Genomic DNA, 20,136 nt, shown 5'->3' with positions numbered 1-20,136 from the left:
AACAAACAAACAAACAAACAAAACCCATACTTTTTCTTATGTCAAAATATTTTTCTGCAATATCAGTGACATCTGCAAATCTACTAACAATGCATAAATGAATCACTGTACTTCTTTTATAGCAGAGTTACTGGTGCGGGCAAAGGAGGAATTCCAGAATTGCTTCTCTGTTCATCCTGCAGCTATTCCTCATTTGGAAGTAGGAAATAAAAAAGCAGAGGGAAGCACCTGTTCAGGCAGAATAGTACTAGAACTGAAGCCTGATGTTTCTTCTTGTGCTGGGGAGAGAAACTCATTTAGAGTTACTGGTGTAGAAGAATTCTGGGGCACTGTGTGACTGAAGCTCAGTCATACAACTTCTGGTGGTAAGAACACTGGATAAACTAAGCTACGTGCCCAAGCAAGCAACCGTGGTTAAACTTACAATACAGAGTCCATTCCATATAATGAATGCTTGAGCCAGCGTGCTCTGCTAGCATAGAAGAGACAGAGCATGGATGAACGACACTCATCTTCATTACAAATATTTCAGAGAAATCTCCCATTCTGCCCTTACCCTTTCCAACACCAACACTGGCATAAATGGAAAATTTCCTAATTCTCACTCTAAAGTGATAGAGCTACAGTGTGCTCACACCTCAGATCTAGCAGTACAGTTTTTCTGCTGCAGCAAAGACTATGTGAGCATACCCAAGAAAAAGTGAATGGACTAACCAGGCATTCAGGCTGATGCAGATACACAGAACCAGTTCTTGCAGTGTCAGGTGTCTGCAAGCTGTTGTGTCTCCCCAGTTCCACTGGGAATTTGTGCAAAGAGGAAGGTAGGAGCACAGAAACTCACTGATAAAGCTCGTTAGCAGCACACACAGCACAGTGCTGGCTGTCACCCTTACTTAAATTCTGTGCAGTCTGAACTCTCAGTGTCCCCTCAGTATTTTTATCCACTCCAAGGAAGTGTATTATTTTATGTCTATAGGCAGATACAGGCAGAAATAGCCATACTCACAGGATTTGCAAAACAAACCAACAATGCTTTCTATGACTTCTACAATAGCTTATGCCAATATAACAGAATCTTACGAGACACCAATGTTAATTTCAATTTTCAAAGCAGTTTTTTATTAGTTTCAGTTTTACATTAGGGAACAATAAAAAACCCACATACATGATGTACAGTACATAGCTTGCATTGTCCCCTGCTTTTAAAGTCATATGTCAAGGTTCAGGCTGTAGAACAGAGTTCACTGCTCTTAAAATTACAGCAGGCACATACAGTACTACCTTGATGCAGTATTAGCGCAGACTCGTTTGGGCAAATGCAATGGTAGGAGCACCACCTGCCATTAGAATACTGCATGTACCAATGGAATACTGTTATGGAACTGTAACATTCTGCCCTTCTGTCCCTATTGCATTGCTTTAAAGAGACATTACTGGAAAACCATACTTAGTTCAGCAGTTCCCTCCTTGGTCTCAAAAGTTAAAGTATTTAGCTAAAGAAACTCCTCACAAAATGAAACAAAATCTGATACACATTTTGCATAGTTAAATTTATGCCAGGAAAGCCTTGGGTCTCTGGAATTTTTTTTTCTCGAGCCTTTGAACTTTTGCTTTGAACTGGAGTTACTCAGATCGCTGCCATTCAGTGTTCAAACCACCCAGCCATTCCAGATACCCTTCCCTTTGGTTACTTCTGGTAACATTTCTTAACCTTTCATTCCTCCTACAGTAATATGCTGTTCCAGACATCCCCTGCCTCCCTTTAGCTACTCCTTTTTATTTTCTTCAGCTTCTCCTTCCTCTTCAGCCACTTACACTCTTGTCAGTTACTCTTCTCAACATCTCTGGGCCCTTTCTCATGCTCACCCATTCTGATTTTCTCTCTGAGAAAGAGAAAATACCACGTTCTTCTCCCTGTTACACCCAACTGCCATTATTATTTGGAATACTGCTTTTAAATCCTTTATCAGCATTCACCTCTAAGGTCCTGATTCTTTTCATATTTACATGTGGTTGTAACCTCAATAATTCAGTGGTTTTACATGCAAACTGAACGGTGAAAATCCAATCCACTTACTTGAATCAGCTCAAAAGAAAACAGAACTAACAGAAGGAAGCTGAATGAGAGATTAAAATCTTAATGCAGTAGCACAAGTTCCTTCTCTCAAGCTCACTTTGTTTATTTCTTGGTGTGGAGCTAAACATTTTCACACAGTATCCTCTTACTGTCACACTTTGCAGTTTCAGTAATATTAAACAAGTTTGCTTCTTTAATCCCTTGGCACAGGATGGCCTAAATTTCCATTGTTCTCTGCTAAATCCTTTTAATCTAGTGCCTAGCACCAAGAAGATCTGCCTCCTACCTGTTGGCACCAACATGGGAGGAGGGGAGTAATTCATATGCCTCCCATGTAATGCAGAGGCTGCTGTGATAAGCACACTTTAAAAAATACTGTCGAGCAGCCTGGGTCACTGATTGCTTATGGCAAGAGCAGTTTTGCAAGCAAGTTTTGCACACCCACTGGGTAGGAAATGAAAGGTGTTCTTCACAGTTTCTTAGACTTTTTATTTGAAGTAAAAGCAAGTAAGTTGTATTTCTGATTGATTGTAATTTTTTCTTTTCCCTGTAACTTTCATCTTTGTTTCTGTTCTTTTGCTGTTGTTTGTTTGTTTCTGGTAAAAGTTGATCAAAATAAGCACAGTGCTCAGTAGCAAAGGGAGCCGAGCCAGGTAAAAATGTCTGCTTCATTCAGTTGTCTCAGGCCCTGGCACAGATGCCAGGTAGGAGCATCAGAGACAGAGACCTGTTTCATGCAGCTTTGCCCACCACTCAGATTTTAAATCTGCACACAAGCAGATTACTTGCCTGCATTTAAGTTTACTTTGAGTATGTAACTGCACATATACTCTAGCATGGCTTAGGCTTCTCTAAGTTAAAACACTGCAGAGGAAAATACTTCATAAAAAAACACTATACATTTTGAGATAAGCTAGTGCTCGTGGAAAGTGCTAGGTTAATAACTTCGGAAAGCGCAGTCTTCCGCACAACCAAAGAACACAGACAAGCAATGGTGCAGGCATCTCTGATCTGCCTGCAGCAGTAGAAGTGCCACTGCAGGGAAGGGCCGATGAGTCCCTACTTTGATTCTGTGCTGCTGTTTTGTACAAGGATAGCAGTTCTGGAGCTGATGGCCGCGGTCTGAGCACCAGTCAGTCACAAACGACTGCTGACACTGCCTTAGCTTGACACGCTGTAAAAAACGGCTATCAGTTTTAACAACTTTATTTCTCCCCTTAGTAAACTGTGTATCATCATCCTTGAGGTAGACAACCAGAGATATTCCAATACACTTTCCCCGCACCTTTCACTATCACGTATTTCAAGTAATAAAACGCCTATTTCCAAACACTATAGCTATCAATTCCATTTTTGCCTGCGGCATCATCCATACTGTATCATGTCTTGAATAAGCTCTTTTGTGTTGCATTTGATGCTTCACATTCTCAAAGCATATCCAAAAATGAACTAAATGATGACTGCATCAAACCCTACGATTTAATCACAGAATGTCTGTGTAGTTTTATGGCCAAATTACATGCCCCTGAGAACAAATTTATGCAGAAACACTGGCACCGATAACACTAGTGGATGCAGCTTTATTTTGATGCAATTAGCATAGAAAGCACCTGAAATTATTTATATATTCTATTTATAATAGATTAACTCTTTGGGTATTTTCATAACTATATTCAGAATACATTTGTTAATATCCATTTTGGAAAGACTATATTTACATACAAATGCATGAAGACTTGTTGCTAAGAGAGCAAGCAAGAAAGAAAAGATGGTGCCTAATCCTGTGGCTTATGTACATGGGTAGTGCCTTTAAAGCAACTCACACGAGTGTGGGTCCCTTGGTTGAGTAGAAGTTCCAAGTTCTGCTCTGCACGGCATATATTAAGACAAACTACTATTTAAACTGTTTTTACAAATACGTTCTACAGTAACTGTGTCTATTGGCTCAGGCTTCCAGCCCTGAGAGAAACACAAAGTCTGTTCCCTGCCTTTTGTAAGATCTACCACACAGGGCACGTGGCTCCAGGCAGCTGCCTTTACAGCACTGCAGGAAAAAGCACCCATTCTCTGCCACAGGACGTGACTCCTCTGCACCCTGAACTGCATCAGGCCCCTTCATGAACATTTGCTCTTTCGCTGATGATAAGACTCAGACAAGCAAGTCTTCATGAAATAATAATGACTTGCTTAAAATACATAACAGGCTAAAAAACAATTAAAACATATTCCAATTTGCCATCCAACCTGTTTTTATATCTATGTAGAGATGTTGCTGTCTAAAAAAGAGACTTCAGTTCGAGATGATAACATTACATTATCTGTAATAAAAGAAACTGCACTCACCAGAGTACACGAGCTTGTTATATTGGATACATTCTTCATTAAACTTGCTCTCTCCTAACAGTATGAATACAGTCTTTGATTGCAAGATGTTTGAGAAGACGAGCTAGGTGTGTTTACAAGATTTTGACGGGAAAATAGAACTCTTTTCAAACTGCAAGAATGTGAATTTTGATAATAATGACAAGATTTTTGTAGGTAAAAAGTGCAAATTCGTATGTATTACCTCCAAGCATTTTACACAGCTAGCTACAGGGAATTTCAAAGTATCCTTCATTTTGATGTGATTTACCAGTTGAATAGTACATTTTGACCGAGAGTCATAAAGTAAATTTGACTGCTGCCTCCTGACTGTACAGATGCAAAGAACACCTAGAAAGAGAAGGAAAAAGAAGGTAGTCAGATTGCATTTACAACAATATTTTTACCCACACAGGGAATCTGAGAGAACACCTGAGTCTCAAGTGTAAGGATATATAAATCACAACTCAATTTTGATTCCATGAGGAACTTTTAAAAATGAAACAAGGCTTGTGCTACAGCTATGATATATCTATGGTATATTTCTACTTGTAAAATCATAAGAACACAGTTTAAAACAATTAATCTTAGCAGTTTGGGGGACTAGTTTTTCTAAACAGTTTTCAGATGGTATTTATCAAGCACTGTAATGCCATATGCAAGAAATGCTACTTGATTATCCATATTCTAGTGTTTGCAGTATCAGAGAGTGTTTTATGGTTCTGTTTTGTTGTCGATGTGTTAGTTTGTTTGGACCCTAATGGCTGCTCCGCATGGTATGCCATTTCAGCAGCACAGGAGGGGCAGTCCTGTCTTTGGGCATTACCAGAGCTGGCTCCCAGCCTGCCCACTGTGCTTGCTTTGCTCAAGTCTGCCCAGTTTAAACTGTCTGTATTTGCTATCACCTTTGAAATTAGTGAAAACTATGTGGAAAGCAGGTGTAATGCTGCTGGATAAAGTAGGCCTGTGCACACGTGTGGAGTATCTACAGTGACTGCTTTGTGGGCTCACTGTCCACATTTGCTTTGGTTGGGAAGGTCATGCTAAGGTAAGAAATAACCGATGTAAATATGCAGTTAAAACATTAAATGGTACTAGTCTTATAGTTGAGAATTACTTGTTTTTGTTTCAATCAACACACTGCAGCCATTTCTGTACCTTGTCATTTCTTTCACATAGAAATTTTAGTTTCTGCGCTTTCTTGTGCATAAATACTCCTTCCAGATTCCCTGTTTCCACAGAGCGCAGTTCAATCGCCTTCTCTCCCCAGCCCATGACCTGATTAGATTGAAGGTAAGCTATAAGAAGAAAAGAAATGGATTTGGTTGGTTAAAAAATGCTAACAATATACTTGCTTGTTACTATTTGTACACTATTTCTAATCCCATGTGAGAATTTTTTACAGAACGGAACCCCAAACGCATATATAGTCATTTGTGAGAGCTCAATCTATAGCTGGAATACAGTACTAGCTTCAAAAAAGGGAGTCGTGCACAAAGACTTTGCTGGTATGTTTTGAAGGGCTAAATCCTAGCTTACAATACAGAGCTTGAAAGGAGACTAGCAGTGGTACTGTAAAGCAGGAGCTGCTGAGGGTGCAGCAAGGCAAGCCTCTCGCTGGGGATGCTGGCACATTTGTGTTTGAAAAGCAATTTTGTCCAGAATTTCAAAGCTTTCTAATTGTAAGTTTTTTTAAATTTTATTCTTTCCTTTTCTGTAATTCTATTTCTTAGTATTTCTAATATCTGCATTCTGGCTGTATTATTGCCCTTTGTTTTTACTTCTCTATAGAAGAGTGACCACAGTGCTCCAGGTAACCAAAGCAAGATTCCATCCCCTCCTCTTGAGTTCACTCAGGAGACTGGAACCTTTCTTTTTCCTACAAACATTTTTTTTTTTTGTATTGCAGATTTGAGAAATGAGTGCTATAAGACCGTGAAAATTAGATACTTAACAGCTGAAAAACTGATTCTCACCTTGTTTATATTAATATAGATCTGAAACATTTCTATTTGATAACAATATATTGTGGATGATTTCTAAATTTCCCTAGAGTTTTATACAAAATCTGTAGGGAAGAGCAACTGAATTTCAGTTTCTCAGTCTTATTTTGGATTCTACATTTACCTAAAGGACACATCTATATATATTTTAGAATCACAAAAAGTGGGGAGAAAGCTGTGAAGGGCATCTTCTGCAACTTCCCATTCAGAGCAGGGCTAGACTAGACAAGGTTACTGAGGATCTTGTCCAGTTATGTTTTGAAGGGTATTTATTTCACAACCTCTCTGTGCCCTTCTTGCAGTGCTTCGTGACATTTGTGGTTAAACACATCTTCCTAATATGTAACTGGAATTTCTCTTGCTGCAACCTGTGCTCATTTTGTATCTCATCCTTTCACAGCACACGTTCAAGAAAAATCTCAGTTGTCTGTCTGTACCCATTCACGAGGAAGATAGGTATGTATTAGGTATGTACATGTGAACTACTGAGTCTGAGGCAGTCTAAATGCTTTTGAATCTGAGACTATAGAATACAGAATCATAGAACGGCCCGGGTTGGAAGGGACTTCAGGGATCATCAAGCTCCAACCCCCCTGCCGCATGCAGGGCCACCAACCTCCATATCTAATACCAGGCTGCCCAGGGCCCCATTCAACCTGGCCCTGAACACCTCCAGGGACGGGGCATCCACAACCTCTCTGGGCAGCCTCTTCTAGCACCTTACCACTGTCATAGAAAAGAAGTTCCCCCTGACATCCAACTTAAATCTTCCCTCCTTCAACTTAAAAACATTTCCCCTTGTCCTGCTGTTATTTACCCTTTCAAAGAGTTGACTCCCTTCCTGTTTATAAACTCCCTTTAGGTACCGAAAGGCTGCAATTAGGTCCCCCACAGCCTCCTCCAGGCTGAACAAGCCCAGCTCCCTCGGCCTGTCTTCATAGGGGAAGTGCTCCAGCCCTCTGATCATCTTTGTGGCCCTCCTCTGGACCCTCTCCAACAGCTCCCTGTAGACTAAGGCACCATTATTTAGTGTCCTTTTAGCTACTGTCTTCCCCTCATTTGTTTTTGAAGATATTGCACGTAACACAAGAAGATACTCCAGCACTGTGGAAGCATACTGTGTTATTCCCTTTGAATCTGGCAGTTAGATGAGAAATCAGGATAGTGCCGAAGGAGTTAACACCACAGATTTCAAATTAGGCACAGTTTCAGTGGAAGACCTCTGACTATTGTATGTATTGGCTTCCACAGTACAAAACACATTATTTATGCTCTAGATAGCCAACGCTCAGAAACTATTCTTGCTCAGCTATGAATTGTTTTTTTATTAGTCTGAGATTTGTGGCACTCTGAAATGGTCTAGATGGAATGCATGCATCTGACTATTTTTTTAGCTTCAGTGGGTAGTGCCTGCCTGTCCTACATTTTTAATGCAAGCAATGTCTGTTTCTTAAAGCCTTGCAATAAAGTAGGCTTAGACCATAAAAGTAAAGATGATACAGTATAATACATCTGCTGTTTTTTGCAACCACTGACACTGTGTTAACGTTTTCAAACTTAGCTTTTAAATACAGCAAACACACACACAGTTGGGCTATGATTCTGGAGGGTGGGACATTAAGGGAGGTGAAAACAATTATATATATGTAATTGTTTATATGCAATATAAACAGCATGAAGATATTCTGTGGCTACACAGTTTAGTATGTACATCCAACATCAAAGACCTAATCCACTCGTAATTCTCCTTCTTATATTTTCTACTTTCTGAAATCTGCACTCAAGTTGTCAGTACCCTACGTCTGTATCGGCTGTATCAATACCCGTGGCAGACATTAATTTGATATCAGCCGTGCAGCTCTCAGTAACAGCTTAGTCAGACTATGCTACAACCTCTAGGTCATCCAAGATTGAAGGCCTTGGATGACTGGGTCACTCATTCCAATGGCAGAATCAAGATTTTTTCTCAAATTGCATCTGTAGACATATATGCCAACAGAAAGACCTCACTATATCATTTGTGAGGTTATCCACACCTAAGGACTAGTGTATACATGGAAATTAATTTGGAGAATGGCAGATTGTGAATTCAAAGTTCAGTGCTGAGTCTTTATATTCTTCCCATGTGAGAGCACTTACCCTAAAATACAAATGTGTCATATGGAATGAATTGCCAGCAGATTAGATACTCAGACTCAAGTCTACTTACTCTGGAACAAAAGCTCCTATATTGTAAGCAAGTTTGGAATAGTTATTTTGAGTCCACTTTCTACCTCAACAAGCTTTGTATCAAAATATTCTCTGCTTCCAGCTGTTAAAACTGAAGTATATTTATATTATGGTGCCAGATTGTACTGGTTTCCAGCAATCCTAGGCAGAGTGAGCTGCTCATGTCCTTTGGATAGCTTGGCAGAAAAGGTGTATATCAGTTCAGACCAGTGTGCCAACACTGCTTAAACTTCTGGAGCAATGCCAGAGTCTCCCCTGCCTCACTCACATTACCATGTATGCAAAAGACTCGCAGTTGTGCCTCAGCTGTGGTTCTTGTTACACCATCTATACCAGTATTACTCCCTGGAGATCAAAGAATATACACCATAAAGTCAGTTTAAGGAAGTGGGATCAAAATCAGTCTCTTAACATCGTGAAAGCATTAAGATTGCTCTAAAACTGGGGCAAGACCACCTACTTGGTGCTTCCTGTTTACACTGTGTGTTTAGCATTAGGCTGAGGAGAGCCCCCACTCATGGAAGTGACTGCTTCAAGGGGAAATGGTTGAGGGAGGCAGAAAAGGTGAGAGAAATAACTGAGCCATATTGAAGCCATTAGCTTCTATGTAGTGCTGCTGACGTGAGCTAATGATCTCTCGCTCTCACATCAGTAGTCTGGGCAGTCTGAGAAGTGCCCTTTGTATCACAGAGCCAGCCCAGCTACTTCTAGAACCTTAGTTCCCTTCTTAAGCTTTTCATTTTTTTTTTCTTCTTCCCTTCAGAAATCCCTCTTCTGATCTAATGCACTGAATGTGACTCACTGCCCTAAGCAGTTATTACCAATTTATCTATGCACAAGAGCAAAATCAGGCCAGCTTTTAGCAAAATAACAGAAAGTCAGGATTTTCTGATTAGTGTTACAGAAATAGGGTGGGAAAGGACCTTAATGCACCTTCTCTTCCGTCCATCTCTCTGCACCACACTGGTATCACTTCTGTTTGTCTCACCTGACGTTAAAAGCCTCTGGTGATGGAGACTCCTAAAATTCCCCAGGTAACTGATTCCAAATAAGCCAAGAAGTTTGAAATGAACAAACTGAATATGAATTAAGAGATGCTGACCCATTTTGGTATGCCTATGTCGTTACATCAAATTCCATTTTATGGATTACAATGATGTACTGAATTCATTTTTGGAGAGAGTCAGCATATACATATGTGAAATTCAGTGCAAAAAAAACCTTTCTGAATTTTGCTTTTCTATACACGTTAGAGAAATTGCTTCAGGCAAGTATGCAGCTGGGCATGAACTTTTAAAAGCGGTATGGCCAGTGACATTGCTGACAGTGAAAGATAGCAGCTATTACAGAACATACAGATCTTAAAACTGAGTCCTTCTTTACTTCTAATGAATCATTCTTTGGCCCTTCAGTCAAACCGCATGTGCTCTATGAAATCATGACTTCTGTTAAGTCCTTCCTCTTTGGGAAAAGCCAGAAATGTGGTCAGGGTGAAGGGCTTCTTGTTCGTGTGCTGTTTGCTGGAAAATCTGGGGAGGAGATCTGAGCTACAAAAATCATTCAGCCAGAAGCAGGTATTTTCTGAGCGTGAGTTGAAAAATATTTCAAGATCTGCTAAGGATAATTGATAGAGCACTCATACAGTAATACAACCAGTGTTTGGTAGCATAGTTTCTCCACATAAAGTCCTTGCCTTTAATATGTACCCAGCAAAGGAAATCAGAACTTGTATTGGTTCCCCACTCTTTTGGAGTACCTGGTTTTGTGACAGCCCTCCAAGACATACGTTAAATAATTCGTTATTCACACAGAAGGGCAGAAGGTGCTCCTAAATCTTATTAACTTGATGTTTCTTAAACCCTTTTTAAATCTTGTTTTATAGAAAGGAAACGTAACAGCTCTATTTATATTTAGCCCTACATATATGAAATGTCTTTCAGATTGAACGTGGATAGAGTACTTCTACAATTTTAATTTCCCAATGGATTTGAGTTTCCTCTCTCCAATTTCTTATTAATAGATAGGTTATAGAGGTCCCAATTTGAAGACTGTGAGAGCAAGCTATATTTAGTTTCCCTGCCCTAAATCACTCAGTTATAATATGGGGTTTTTATTTATCTATTTAGTACTCAAGATACACTTAACCAACTAGAGAAGTTTTAGGTCAAAATAATTAAACTAAGAACTGGACAAGGAGCCATCTGTTTACTCAGCTCTCTTAACCTTATTGTCTTAAACCCTGCATCGAACTCACCCTCTCCTACCTCAGTGGGATGTTTTACTGCACCCATCCTATCTACCTGTACCCAGATGGGATGCCTTCCCCTCTGCTGGTTGCTGTCTCCTCCAACAATTCATGTACAAGACTCCTAATACAGTAAAATTCATCAGACAGGGTACTACCTCTAGAAGTGTTTGCTCCAACCAGTATCTGTAGGACTGCCCCGGCATACTGTACCATAAGTGGTTAATTTTGTACTGATGGCTTTCTGTGCAGATGATTATCGTAGTGATAGAAGAAAAATGGCTGCATGAAAGCACGTAGAGTGCTCAAATAGCACTCCTTCTCTTAAGATGTAGCCAATCTTGAGAAACTGAGAATATCATACCTAGGCAGATGCAGACAGAACTCAGAGTAATGAGCTGGCACAAAGGATCACATGCTCAGCTGGCCCAAAGCAGTGATGCTTTATTCACTTCAAGGCAAGGAAGTTTCTACTGAATTGGAGGCAGCGTGACTCCCAGGCACAAGAGTGCTTGACAAACCTGTCTCACATCAATGTGGGTTTGATGATTCAGTACTTCCGGCAGTGTTGAGTACAAGGGACTTAAGCTCCCTCTGGTCCACTGCTGAGGCATTCCTGCAGACTGTCCAGCTGAAGTGAGAAAGCTCTGAGGGCAGTCAGGGCCCAGCGTCACAAAGTGCAGATTTCTAACTAGGAGTTATAAATATATGCACCCATTCTTGCAACATCTCCCTTTCTAGAGCAGGATGTAAAAAAACCCTTTGTTCCTTATGAATCATCTTTGAAACGCTTTGGCTAATTATCTAGTAACAGTGACCAGCTTGCTACTTTTATTAAGGCTTAAGGAAGTACTTCCCAAAACGAAATTCATCTGTAATTCTTCAGTGTGGCTTTCAGTTATATTCATTACTTCTCTTTAGAACTCTTCCTCCCCTTCCTGAGTAATTGCTCTTTGATTATTGATTATTTCTTATGGTATGTCTAACATTAATTCAGAGGGAGTGCAGAATACAATTTATACATATGACTATTAGATATTCATATAAATAACAGTGAAATGACTTGATAGATTTTAGTTATGCCCCGCAGATCCAGATATGGGCTGAAAAGCAGAAATAGGCAAATCTGGAGGAAGGAAATACTATACAGTTAGCTTATGACTTCATACCTTATTCTTATTCTTGGAAGTGAAGCAGTTTTGGTGCTGAATTTTATTCTAACAGTGCAAAAACAACAAGTTCTCTTGTAGCAGTCTATGTTCCAGTGGTTGCTTTCATGCTCTCACAACTGTTGAAAACTCTACAAATGACAGACCTTCTATTTACTCAGGGGTGTTAATCTACTGATGTTAATGGGCTTTTTCTAAAATTACACAGCTAGAAGTGGAAGGAGAAAAGTGAACATTCTCAGTGTTTCACTACAGCATCCAGTTCCTGGGAAGCTAGTAATTTGCTTTTGAACAGTCTGAATGTCTTGGGCTTTGTTGTTTGTATGTTTGTTTTAAGATATAGGAGAACTGGAGTGAGCCAGAAAAGAAATTAAAAGCAACAAATAATAAAAACAAAAATCTGCCTGTGTTGTTCTTGGTTTTCCTCACACAGATAAGGGGAAGCCCTCTGGGGAAAGTGAAATAAACAGCTGTCCAGGCTGCAATTACAGTGAGAACCTTCTCCTCCAGACTCACTGGAAATGGAGAGATTGAGAATCTCTTAGAAATACCCTGTGATAAAATTAAGGGGCCATTTGACAGCCGTTGCAAACCTTTTCAATAACCCACCTTTCTACCGTTGTGAATTTTTACATAAAATGCTATGGGCTGTGACACAAGCCCCCTTCTGTATCTGTGATTCACATAACTCTCTGTGAAAATGTGTGGTAGGCTGCACCCTCAGCAAAGCTTGGCTGCATAGTACAGGTATGATGCAATAAACAGTATGACAAGAGTACAAACTGTGATCCAAACAAGAAGACCCTACTGCAGTCACTGGCTGTCTCAGCATAAACATACCTAAATCTCTTCACTCTTCAGATATCTGGTTTACTCAGAAGTTGCTTTATGTGCCATATAACCACTCTGCCATAAATAGAACCTCATGAAGAAGCCAGGTTTCATGCAGCAGAATCTTACACTTAATAAAGTGCTGTTTTTCATACGTACCTACAGATGCTGGCATTTCTCCCCACTGCAAAACTGTTTCCTTTGTGAAATGCCCATATATATCAATGTAGATGCCTTCATCTTCGTAGGCGAGTAGAAGTTCCATTCCACTGGTATTTGGGAGGATGATAATGGCATGTGGGCGAATAGCTCCTTGGATCTAGGATCATATTTTACTATGATTGATATCAGAAAACAGACTGCAGTTTTAGCGATTACATCAATCTAACTAGCTTGGCAGAGCAATTAAAAGAACTAGTTCATGGAAAGTGACAGAGACACCTGTTTTTAAGAAAAGCTGTAGCGTTTGCTGGTTAGCCTCTGAAATGGATTTTCTACTCTCCTCCCTCCTTCAGAAAGTACAGTAGGTTTGCGAACAGATCAATGTTGAATATTTACTTTATATTTACCAGTATTAATTGGTTTCAAGAAGTCATAGAGCCTCTGAGACACAAAAATACTTACTTATTCATTCACAAGGTGCCTGCATCATACAAATAGAAGAAAGGTAAAATAAATTTGAATTCAGTTATTTGGAGATGGAGGAAGGACAAAAGCTTCCACATTACAGGAAATCAGTGCTTTCACTTTCCATGCTACTTCCCTACCTCCAAAAAACCTGTAAATTTAACAGTATTTACAGCAAGCTGAAAAGTTACCTGGACCTTTCAAACACAAGCTGCTCTACATCCTTCACTTGCAACATTCTTCACTACCAATAATTCCTTCTTTAAATGCTGTTCAGCATACGTATTCTGCATGCCACAAGAAACAGTGCGTGCCACTCACACCAAGTATTTTAACAGCTGTTGGATGCACCAGGGTCTCTCCTACAAGCCAGTGCACGTCCCAGGTGAGAAAACAAATGGCTAAGCATACAGCTATGAAGGTGGGGGTTTATGAAAGCATTTTCGAAAGAAAACAAGGAGAGCCTCAAAATCAGTAAGAAAGCAACTCTGTTTTTTAAAGCACTACTCAAAACAGGATGTTAATTACATAGAAAATTAAACCACCGCAATGATTTTTTTTTAATAGGAAGCATATGACTGGAGTTTCAACATCATTTTCACAGCCAGCAACACAAAGATCATTTTTTCTGCAAGCACATACATTTACACATGCCGTAAGGGCACAAAGAACAGTAAAGAAGCACTGAAGCTGTACTTGCCAAACTGAACACACTCAGGCCAACCACTTGACTCCGTGCCTCCGCAACAACTATCCGTAACACTAGAACGGGTATCCAGAGTCGCAGAGCAATTTTAATGCGTTGCCTTGGTACTCGCATGAGCGATCGGAGCAGGTAAGAGATGGAGAAAGAGGTGGGGAACCAGGAAAAGAGGCTACCAGAAAGCAAGAGTATCTGAAGTCAGCCTGCTGAAGTCTGGTCTGCTGCCACCACAAAGCTCCGTAAGAAAATTATCCACTCTATAAGATGCTCTTTGAAATAACAAAACACTGAAGAAGTTAGAGCTACGGTAGTAGCAGATTTATTTCAGGTCTAAAATTCTAAAGGGAAAATATATTTTTAGTACATGCTAATTTCTGGTTGAAGAGCACACAGGAGGGGAGCCGTTCTTAAAGCTGCCCCACATATTCAGGACATTCACCTGGGAAATCTCTCCCCTCACATACATAATTACACCTGCAGCCTGTTGAAAAGCTGAAGCCTCTAAGAAGCTTCATTTCTTTTTCTTTGCCTTTCATATCTTGGGCAATTATGCTGATGATCTTTTTGACAAGTCATTATTCACCTCACTTAGCAACCAACTTGCAGGGTGGCATGCAGGCCTCATGCTTAGATTTATAAACTGATGTGAATTTTCCACGGTTGCACAGGTAAGAAAGCTTCTAACTGTTGAATTAAATAAACCACCTAACAAGACTTATTGCCTCGGGATACAAGTAGGCAGTGGCACCCATTAGCTATCACTCTACCCATATAAAGCTCTGTTGACTTCAGGGAAGTTTTCAAGCAAGCACAGGAGTTCCCTGGCTGGGAGTCTCCCATCAGACTGGAGCCATGGAAACCTGCTAGCTTTTTGGATTTAATCGCCTAAGTTTCTGTGGCTTTTGAGACCCATAACATTAAAATGAAATATCTAGAATGGCTAAAAAATAACAAAAAAATCCCAGCAAACAAAACCAAAACCAGCACAAACTTTATACTCCACAGCCCCACATTCAGTTCTACAGAGGAATTACGTGAAGTTGGGTTTTAGCAGTAAACATCATCTAAACGAACAGGTACACCATGCAGTATATGCACATGAACTTCCATGCCTACTTCTGCTTGAAAAACTGGATGAGAAAATCCTGCATTCTTTGGATGAAAGGAATGATTTCATGGACAACTAACGAGCAAGAAAACCAGCAATTTTATTTTGTCTGGAAGCTGAATTTCTGCAAAGTCATGACTGAAACGCAAACCACATTTTGCATACTGAGCTCAAATCAGTAATCATGTAAAATGAATGCACGTTTGCTCCATGGTGAAGAAATGCATGGGTGCACCTGTATACTCATGTAATCAACATGCACCCAACTCCTCTACCTACAGGTACTCTTTTGCGCACAGGTAACATGCTGGTAGTGGATCAAGATTTAAATACATTGCAACAGTCTTTTTAAACAGGCCAAATTTCAGCTTGTTTCAGTGATAATGTAATCAGCTTGTTATCAAGACAGAAAAGAAGACTGGCAGATTCTGAAAGTCACCTAGTTCATGGAGATATTATTTTGTCTTCATATGCTTTGAAGAAGTCCTAAATTTCCAGGATTAATCCATGGAAAATAGTAGTGTCCACACAACAGGTTTTCTGAAATTAAACCATTAAAATAGATATTCTAAATCCAAGAAAAGCCCTTTAACAGAACTTCACTATTATGAAAGCACATGAAAAGTTGATTTCTATTGCCTGGTATACAATAATTATTCTCTTATCCTGTGCTTTGAAATACAGCACACCACTTAACCAGATTATCAGCAATATACAGCCCAAAGTGCAGAGACATTTATGTAATTTCTTGGAGTATCTTACGTGTGTTGGAAGGTAGAGGTCATACACAGATCCAGAGTCCACATCAATAGCGTGAAAGCCTACTAAAGAGCCATAGATCACTTTTAATCTTTGTCCATTTTCAACAGTGAGGTCAACTGACAGCGGTTTGTGATGAAGTGAGGTAAAGGACTGGAAAAAGAAAAAACACAATAAAGCTCTTTGCTACAGATTAACATACATAATCTTAAGAATTTTCAGAACTGAAAAATCTCCTATTTTTCCTACATGAACATGTAATATTTAAGGAGTTAAGTATGGACCATCCATTGAGTAGCAAAGAGAGTTGGGTAGTTCACTTGTGTTTTGAAAGAATCCAGATTCTAGAAATGGGGTAGGCAAAAATGAGGCTAAGAGCTGCTTCTGTTAGATTTCCTCCTCCTCTGAGGGAAATCAGCATCAGCTTTGTGAATTCAAATGAACATCTCGGCACAGCACTGAAATGAGATGTTCACATCTAACAGAATTGTGACTGTGACAGTTTTATGCCTGCCATCTCCAATGTTACATCAAATGAGCTACACTTCCTTTAAAGGAACATCCATTTTATCTTTAACTAGAAATAAATGTTATACAAAGCAACAAAAAGCAAAGAGGAGATGAGAGACGGTGGTACATCTGAACCAAAGTGAAGTTTTCACTTACCTTAAAAGCCATGAATTTGTGATAAGGCTTTGGAGCCCAAGCATAAACCTCCACTGAGCTTTTCAAAGCAATTACAAGGAATTTGATTCTCTCATATTTTACTGTAATACAAGAAGAACAATTCCTTAGGTATCAGACAGGCTCCCAAATCAAAGACCATCTCATTAGAAGAAATAATTTCAATGGATTATTGGTAGAGATAGGCACTATCCATCAAAGGAAACTAATGGATTCTGTACACTGGTGTTTAATATCAGCAGTGAAATACCGACTGCACACCCGTACTTCATTTATTCTTAGTAAAGCCAGATGACTCTTAGCAACATTTACATATTGCTTTTCATATACGTATTTCTCTCAATAGCCAGAAAAAAAAGGTACTGACCCTACAGCAAAGTCAAATTTATTTGCCAAATGTGAACCCACACCAACGTTGCTGGTTGTGACTGAACTACTTTTGGAGGAATGGTGACTGCGGGTGAATGATTTTGTTACACTCTGCAGACTACATTTTCATTTCACTATTACTGTATGGGGCTAAATCCATGTGCTAGTGTGGATGAAGGACTCTCATCTTTCTGAGATGAGTGAGCCTCTACGAGAAATGAGTAATTTTTCCTAGTTGGTTAAGCTCATGTTGGGCCCATCAAGAATAAACAAAGAATCATGCATTGAAAATTAAAGTATCCTTCACTCTGCCAGAGGCAAGCGTTCGGTCTGCTAGCGTATCGTAATGCATTCTCCATGTCACATTCAGTGTCTGCATGGCAGTGATTTACAGAAGATGGAGGTGTTACAGTTATGAGCTAAGGTGTATTGCTGCTTGCAGCAGGAGCAGTTCACACTGACCCAAACGTAGAGCAGAAGTATTAAGACTGAATAAGGATGAGAAAGGGAAAAACAAAAACAAATGAACAAAACAAACCAACACACAAAACAACCCATCCTTTCCTTTCTCAAGCAGGACAAATAGCTGTAAAAGCATATGTGAACATATAAGATGGTCAAACAACAGGTAAACGACAGCGCTTTTGTCAAAGCAGTGACATTGGTTTGTCATATGTGAACAGAAGCTCACAAATGTTTGCCTAATTTTAGAATAACTATTTTTTTAAAAAACACACCAAACCCAAAAACGAGCAACTGAAGTGGAACATGTGGCATTTAGCTCTAACCACAAAGGAAACAACACATCTGTTGCGTATTCTTTCTTGGATTTAACCCTTACCACTTTTAATGAGATTTAAAAGCAAAGAAATGTCAAGCAAAGCATTTATGAGAGTCAGCCACCTCAGTGTCTCCTGCACTTGTTTGTACAATTTATCTCTTTGATTTTGAATAAAAACACCACTTTCATATACCATATTTCAAAGCAAAACTTGTGCTATACGTTACACCCTCTCACACAGTTAAATGACAGAAACAATCGCAATACTGATAGTTCATCTTCAAGAATGGACTGTTTGAAAGCAAATAAAGGGAAGACAATATTTCAACTGCTGTAGTACCATTTCCAGTGGGTAAGTTTAAACAATGGTATATTTAGGTCATTTAGGAACTAGACAAGAAGTCTGGGACATCCAACCTCATCTATCTAAGGACATCCTACAAATACAATTTACTAGCACTTTATTACTCCAGTTTACTAGCAGCTACTCAGGGCCAAGAGGGAAGTAGATGCACAGAAGTGGAAAACATCAGTCTAATTAAAGTCTTAAGTAACTACAGTATTTCTAAACCACTGGCTGAGCTGAACAGTGCTGATATTCCCTTCTTCCAACTTTCACAGTACATAGCCATAACACCATATGCAAGGAGAGATGTGATCTGGACTGACAGGGAGCAAAGCATCTGCCGTGTAAAACAAGGAGGTTTAAAAGAAGTCAGCCCAATGCAGTTTTGAAACATAACTGAAGAAAAACACTAGTGGCATGGGATGCAAAGGGATGATTAAGCAGCTGTCCAAGGAAAGAACAAAAATGACCTTACCAACTTTGTAGTGTACGCAGCCTTCCAGGTCACCCACAGACACCCAGCCTTGTCGCTTCTCAACCTCTGGATCATTGCGCAAAATCTTATTTCTCAGCCATGACAGGTAATAGACTCTCAACTTATTCTTCTTCCCTGGGGTTTGAAAATAAATACATAAAATGAATAAAGACATAACAATTCACCGAGGCACAAAATCTCCTCCACATTAAAAAAAAAAAAACCACAACAAAGCACCTGGAGTTTTGTGACCTTGAGTACAGCAGTTCTTCGTGCTTTGCCATGGTGAGAGAAGAGCCCAGCAGAACAAAAGAAAAGCCTGGTGTCAGTAGGATCCTGGGTTTTTGGCCCTCAGGAGTGAACTGGTATACGAGCAATGCTATAGCATTTGGCACATGTGTACCTGTAATCATGCTTCATGTAAGATTTTAATATCTGACTAAAATCCTTCCCCTAGGCCAAAGAAGATGTCTCTGTAGATGCATGTATTATCAGAGATAATTGCATTGCCTGGCACTGGCTCTCTGATGTGAAGGAAGGAATACAGATATGACATACTGTGGGTATTTTGAATCAGTGACTCTTTAAGTTCTAATTAACTGACAATCTTCATTACAGGTAACTATTTTCCTTTGGATGCCTTTCAGGGTGAGAATTACTTTGTCATCTTTTATCTCAGTCCTTCTATTGCTTTGGTTTGTAAGTAAGATCAACAGCAGTCTGGGATCACAGGTTAGTTTAGAGAACCAGTCACAAGTGACTGAAATGGCAATGCAGGACAAATAGCTCTCACCATCACCTACTGCAGTGAGCCTGGACTGTAGAAAAGTGGCAGCCATTCCCTGATGGACCTTAGTTTTTGGCTTTGTTTTGTACTCTTTTAAGGCTGCTCTCAAGTGGAGGCAGTAAGGGCCTAGGTACCTTGCAGGGCTAAGTCCAAGCTCTTCATCAGCACAGGCTGAAGGTGCTACTCCCTTTACTGTTACCAGTGCTTTCACTCTTCTGTTACTGTTCATACATTACACTGGCCATGGAATGAGGTTATTTAATTATATTCTAACAGAATTGCACTTAGATGTTCACAAACATGTGAACAGACTAACAAACTATAACTTGTTGAGAACCAGTTAATTTTAAGAAGATGAAACACTGTGTAACCTCCCAGAAACTATTTTACACATTAAACAGGTAATGAAATATCCCAGAGTCTCATGTGAATCTGAAAGGAGAATGTAAGTGTTAAAAATTCAAGAGTTTTCCTATTAACAAGAATAACTATCCTGTGATTTTCTGTAAGAGGAAATTCCTCAACCTAGTTTATAACCTAGTTCTTCTCTAATTGCTTCCAACTCCAACACAGGTCAGATAC

At 39.6% G+C, this 20,136-nt stretch overlaps 1 protein-coding gene and 1 long non-coding RNA gene across 5 annotated transcripts in view; one reads left to right on the top strand and one right to left on the bottom strand.

Moving 5' to 3' along the window:
• The window catches only part of LOC124417961, a 28,120-nt gene that overhangs the window by 3,485 nt on the left and 4,499 nt on the right, over positions 1 to 20,136 (top strand). The window lies entirely within an intron of this gene.
• Positions 1,093 to 20,136, bottom strand: part of NRK (Nik related kinase) — a 102,438-nt gene continuing 83,394 nt past the window's right edge. For 3 of the 4 annotated variants that reach the window (XM_040698858.2, XM_040698859.2, XM_046940040.1), the window contains 6 exons: positions 18,768 to 18,902; positions 16,779 to 16,879; positions 16,116 to 16,265; positions 13,075 to 13,234; positions 5,597 to 5,736; positions 1,093 to 4,789 (listed from right to left, as the gene is read on the bottom strand). In XM_040698858.2, the coding sequence (XP_040554792.1) occupies positions 4,706 to 4,789; positions 5,597 to 5,736; positions 13,075 to 13,234; positions 16,116 to 16,265; positions 16,779 to 16,879; positions 18,768 to 18,902 (770 nt within the window). In that variant the 3' untranslated portion in view covers positions 1,093 to 4,705. The remainder of the gene's footprint in view (positions 4,790 to 5,596; positions 5,737 to 13,074; positions 13,235 to 16,115; positions 16,266 to 16,778; positions 16,880 to 18,767; positions 18,903 to 20,136) is intronic. The other variant, NM_001031126.3, reaches the window with a different exon arrangement.

This window comes from Gallus gallus, chromosome 4 (assembly GCF_016699485.2).
Source record: "Gallus gallus isolate bGalGal1 chromosome 4, bGalGal1.mat.broiler.GRCg7b, whole genome shotgun sequence".
In the NCBI taxonomy this organism is placed as follows: Eukaryota; Metazoa; Chordata; class Aves; order Galliformes; family Phasianidae; genus Gallus; species Gallus gallus.
The sequence above is the reverse complement of the archived record's forward strand: the minus strand, read 5'-3'. Positions and strand labels throughout refer to the sequence as shown.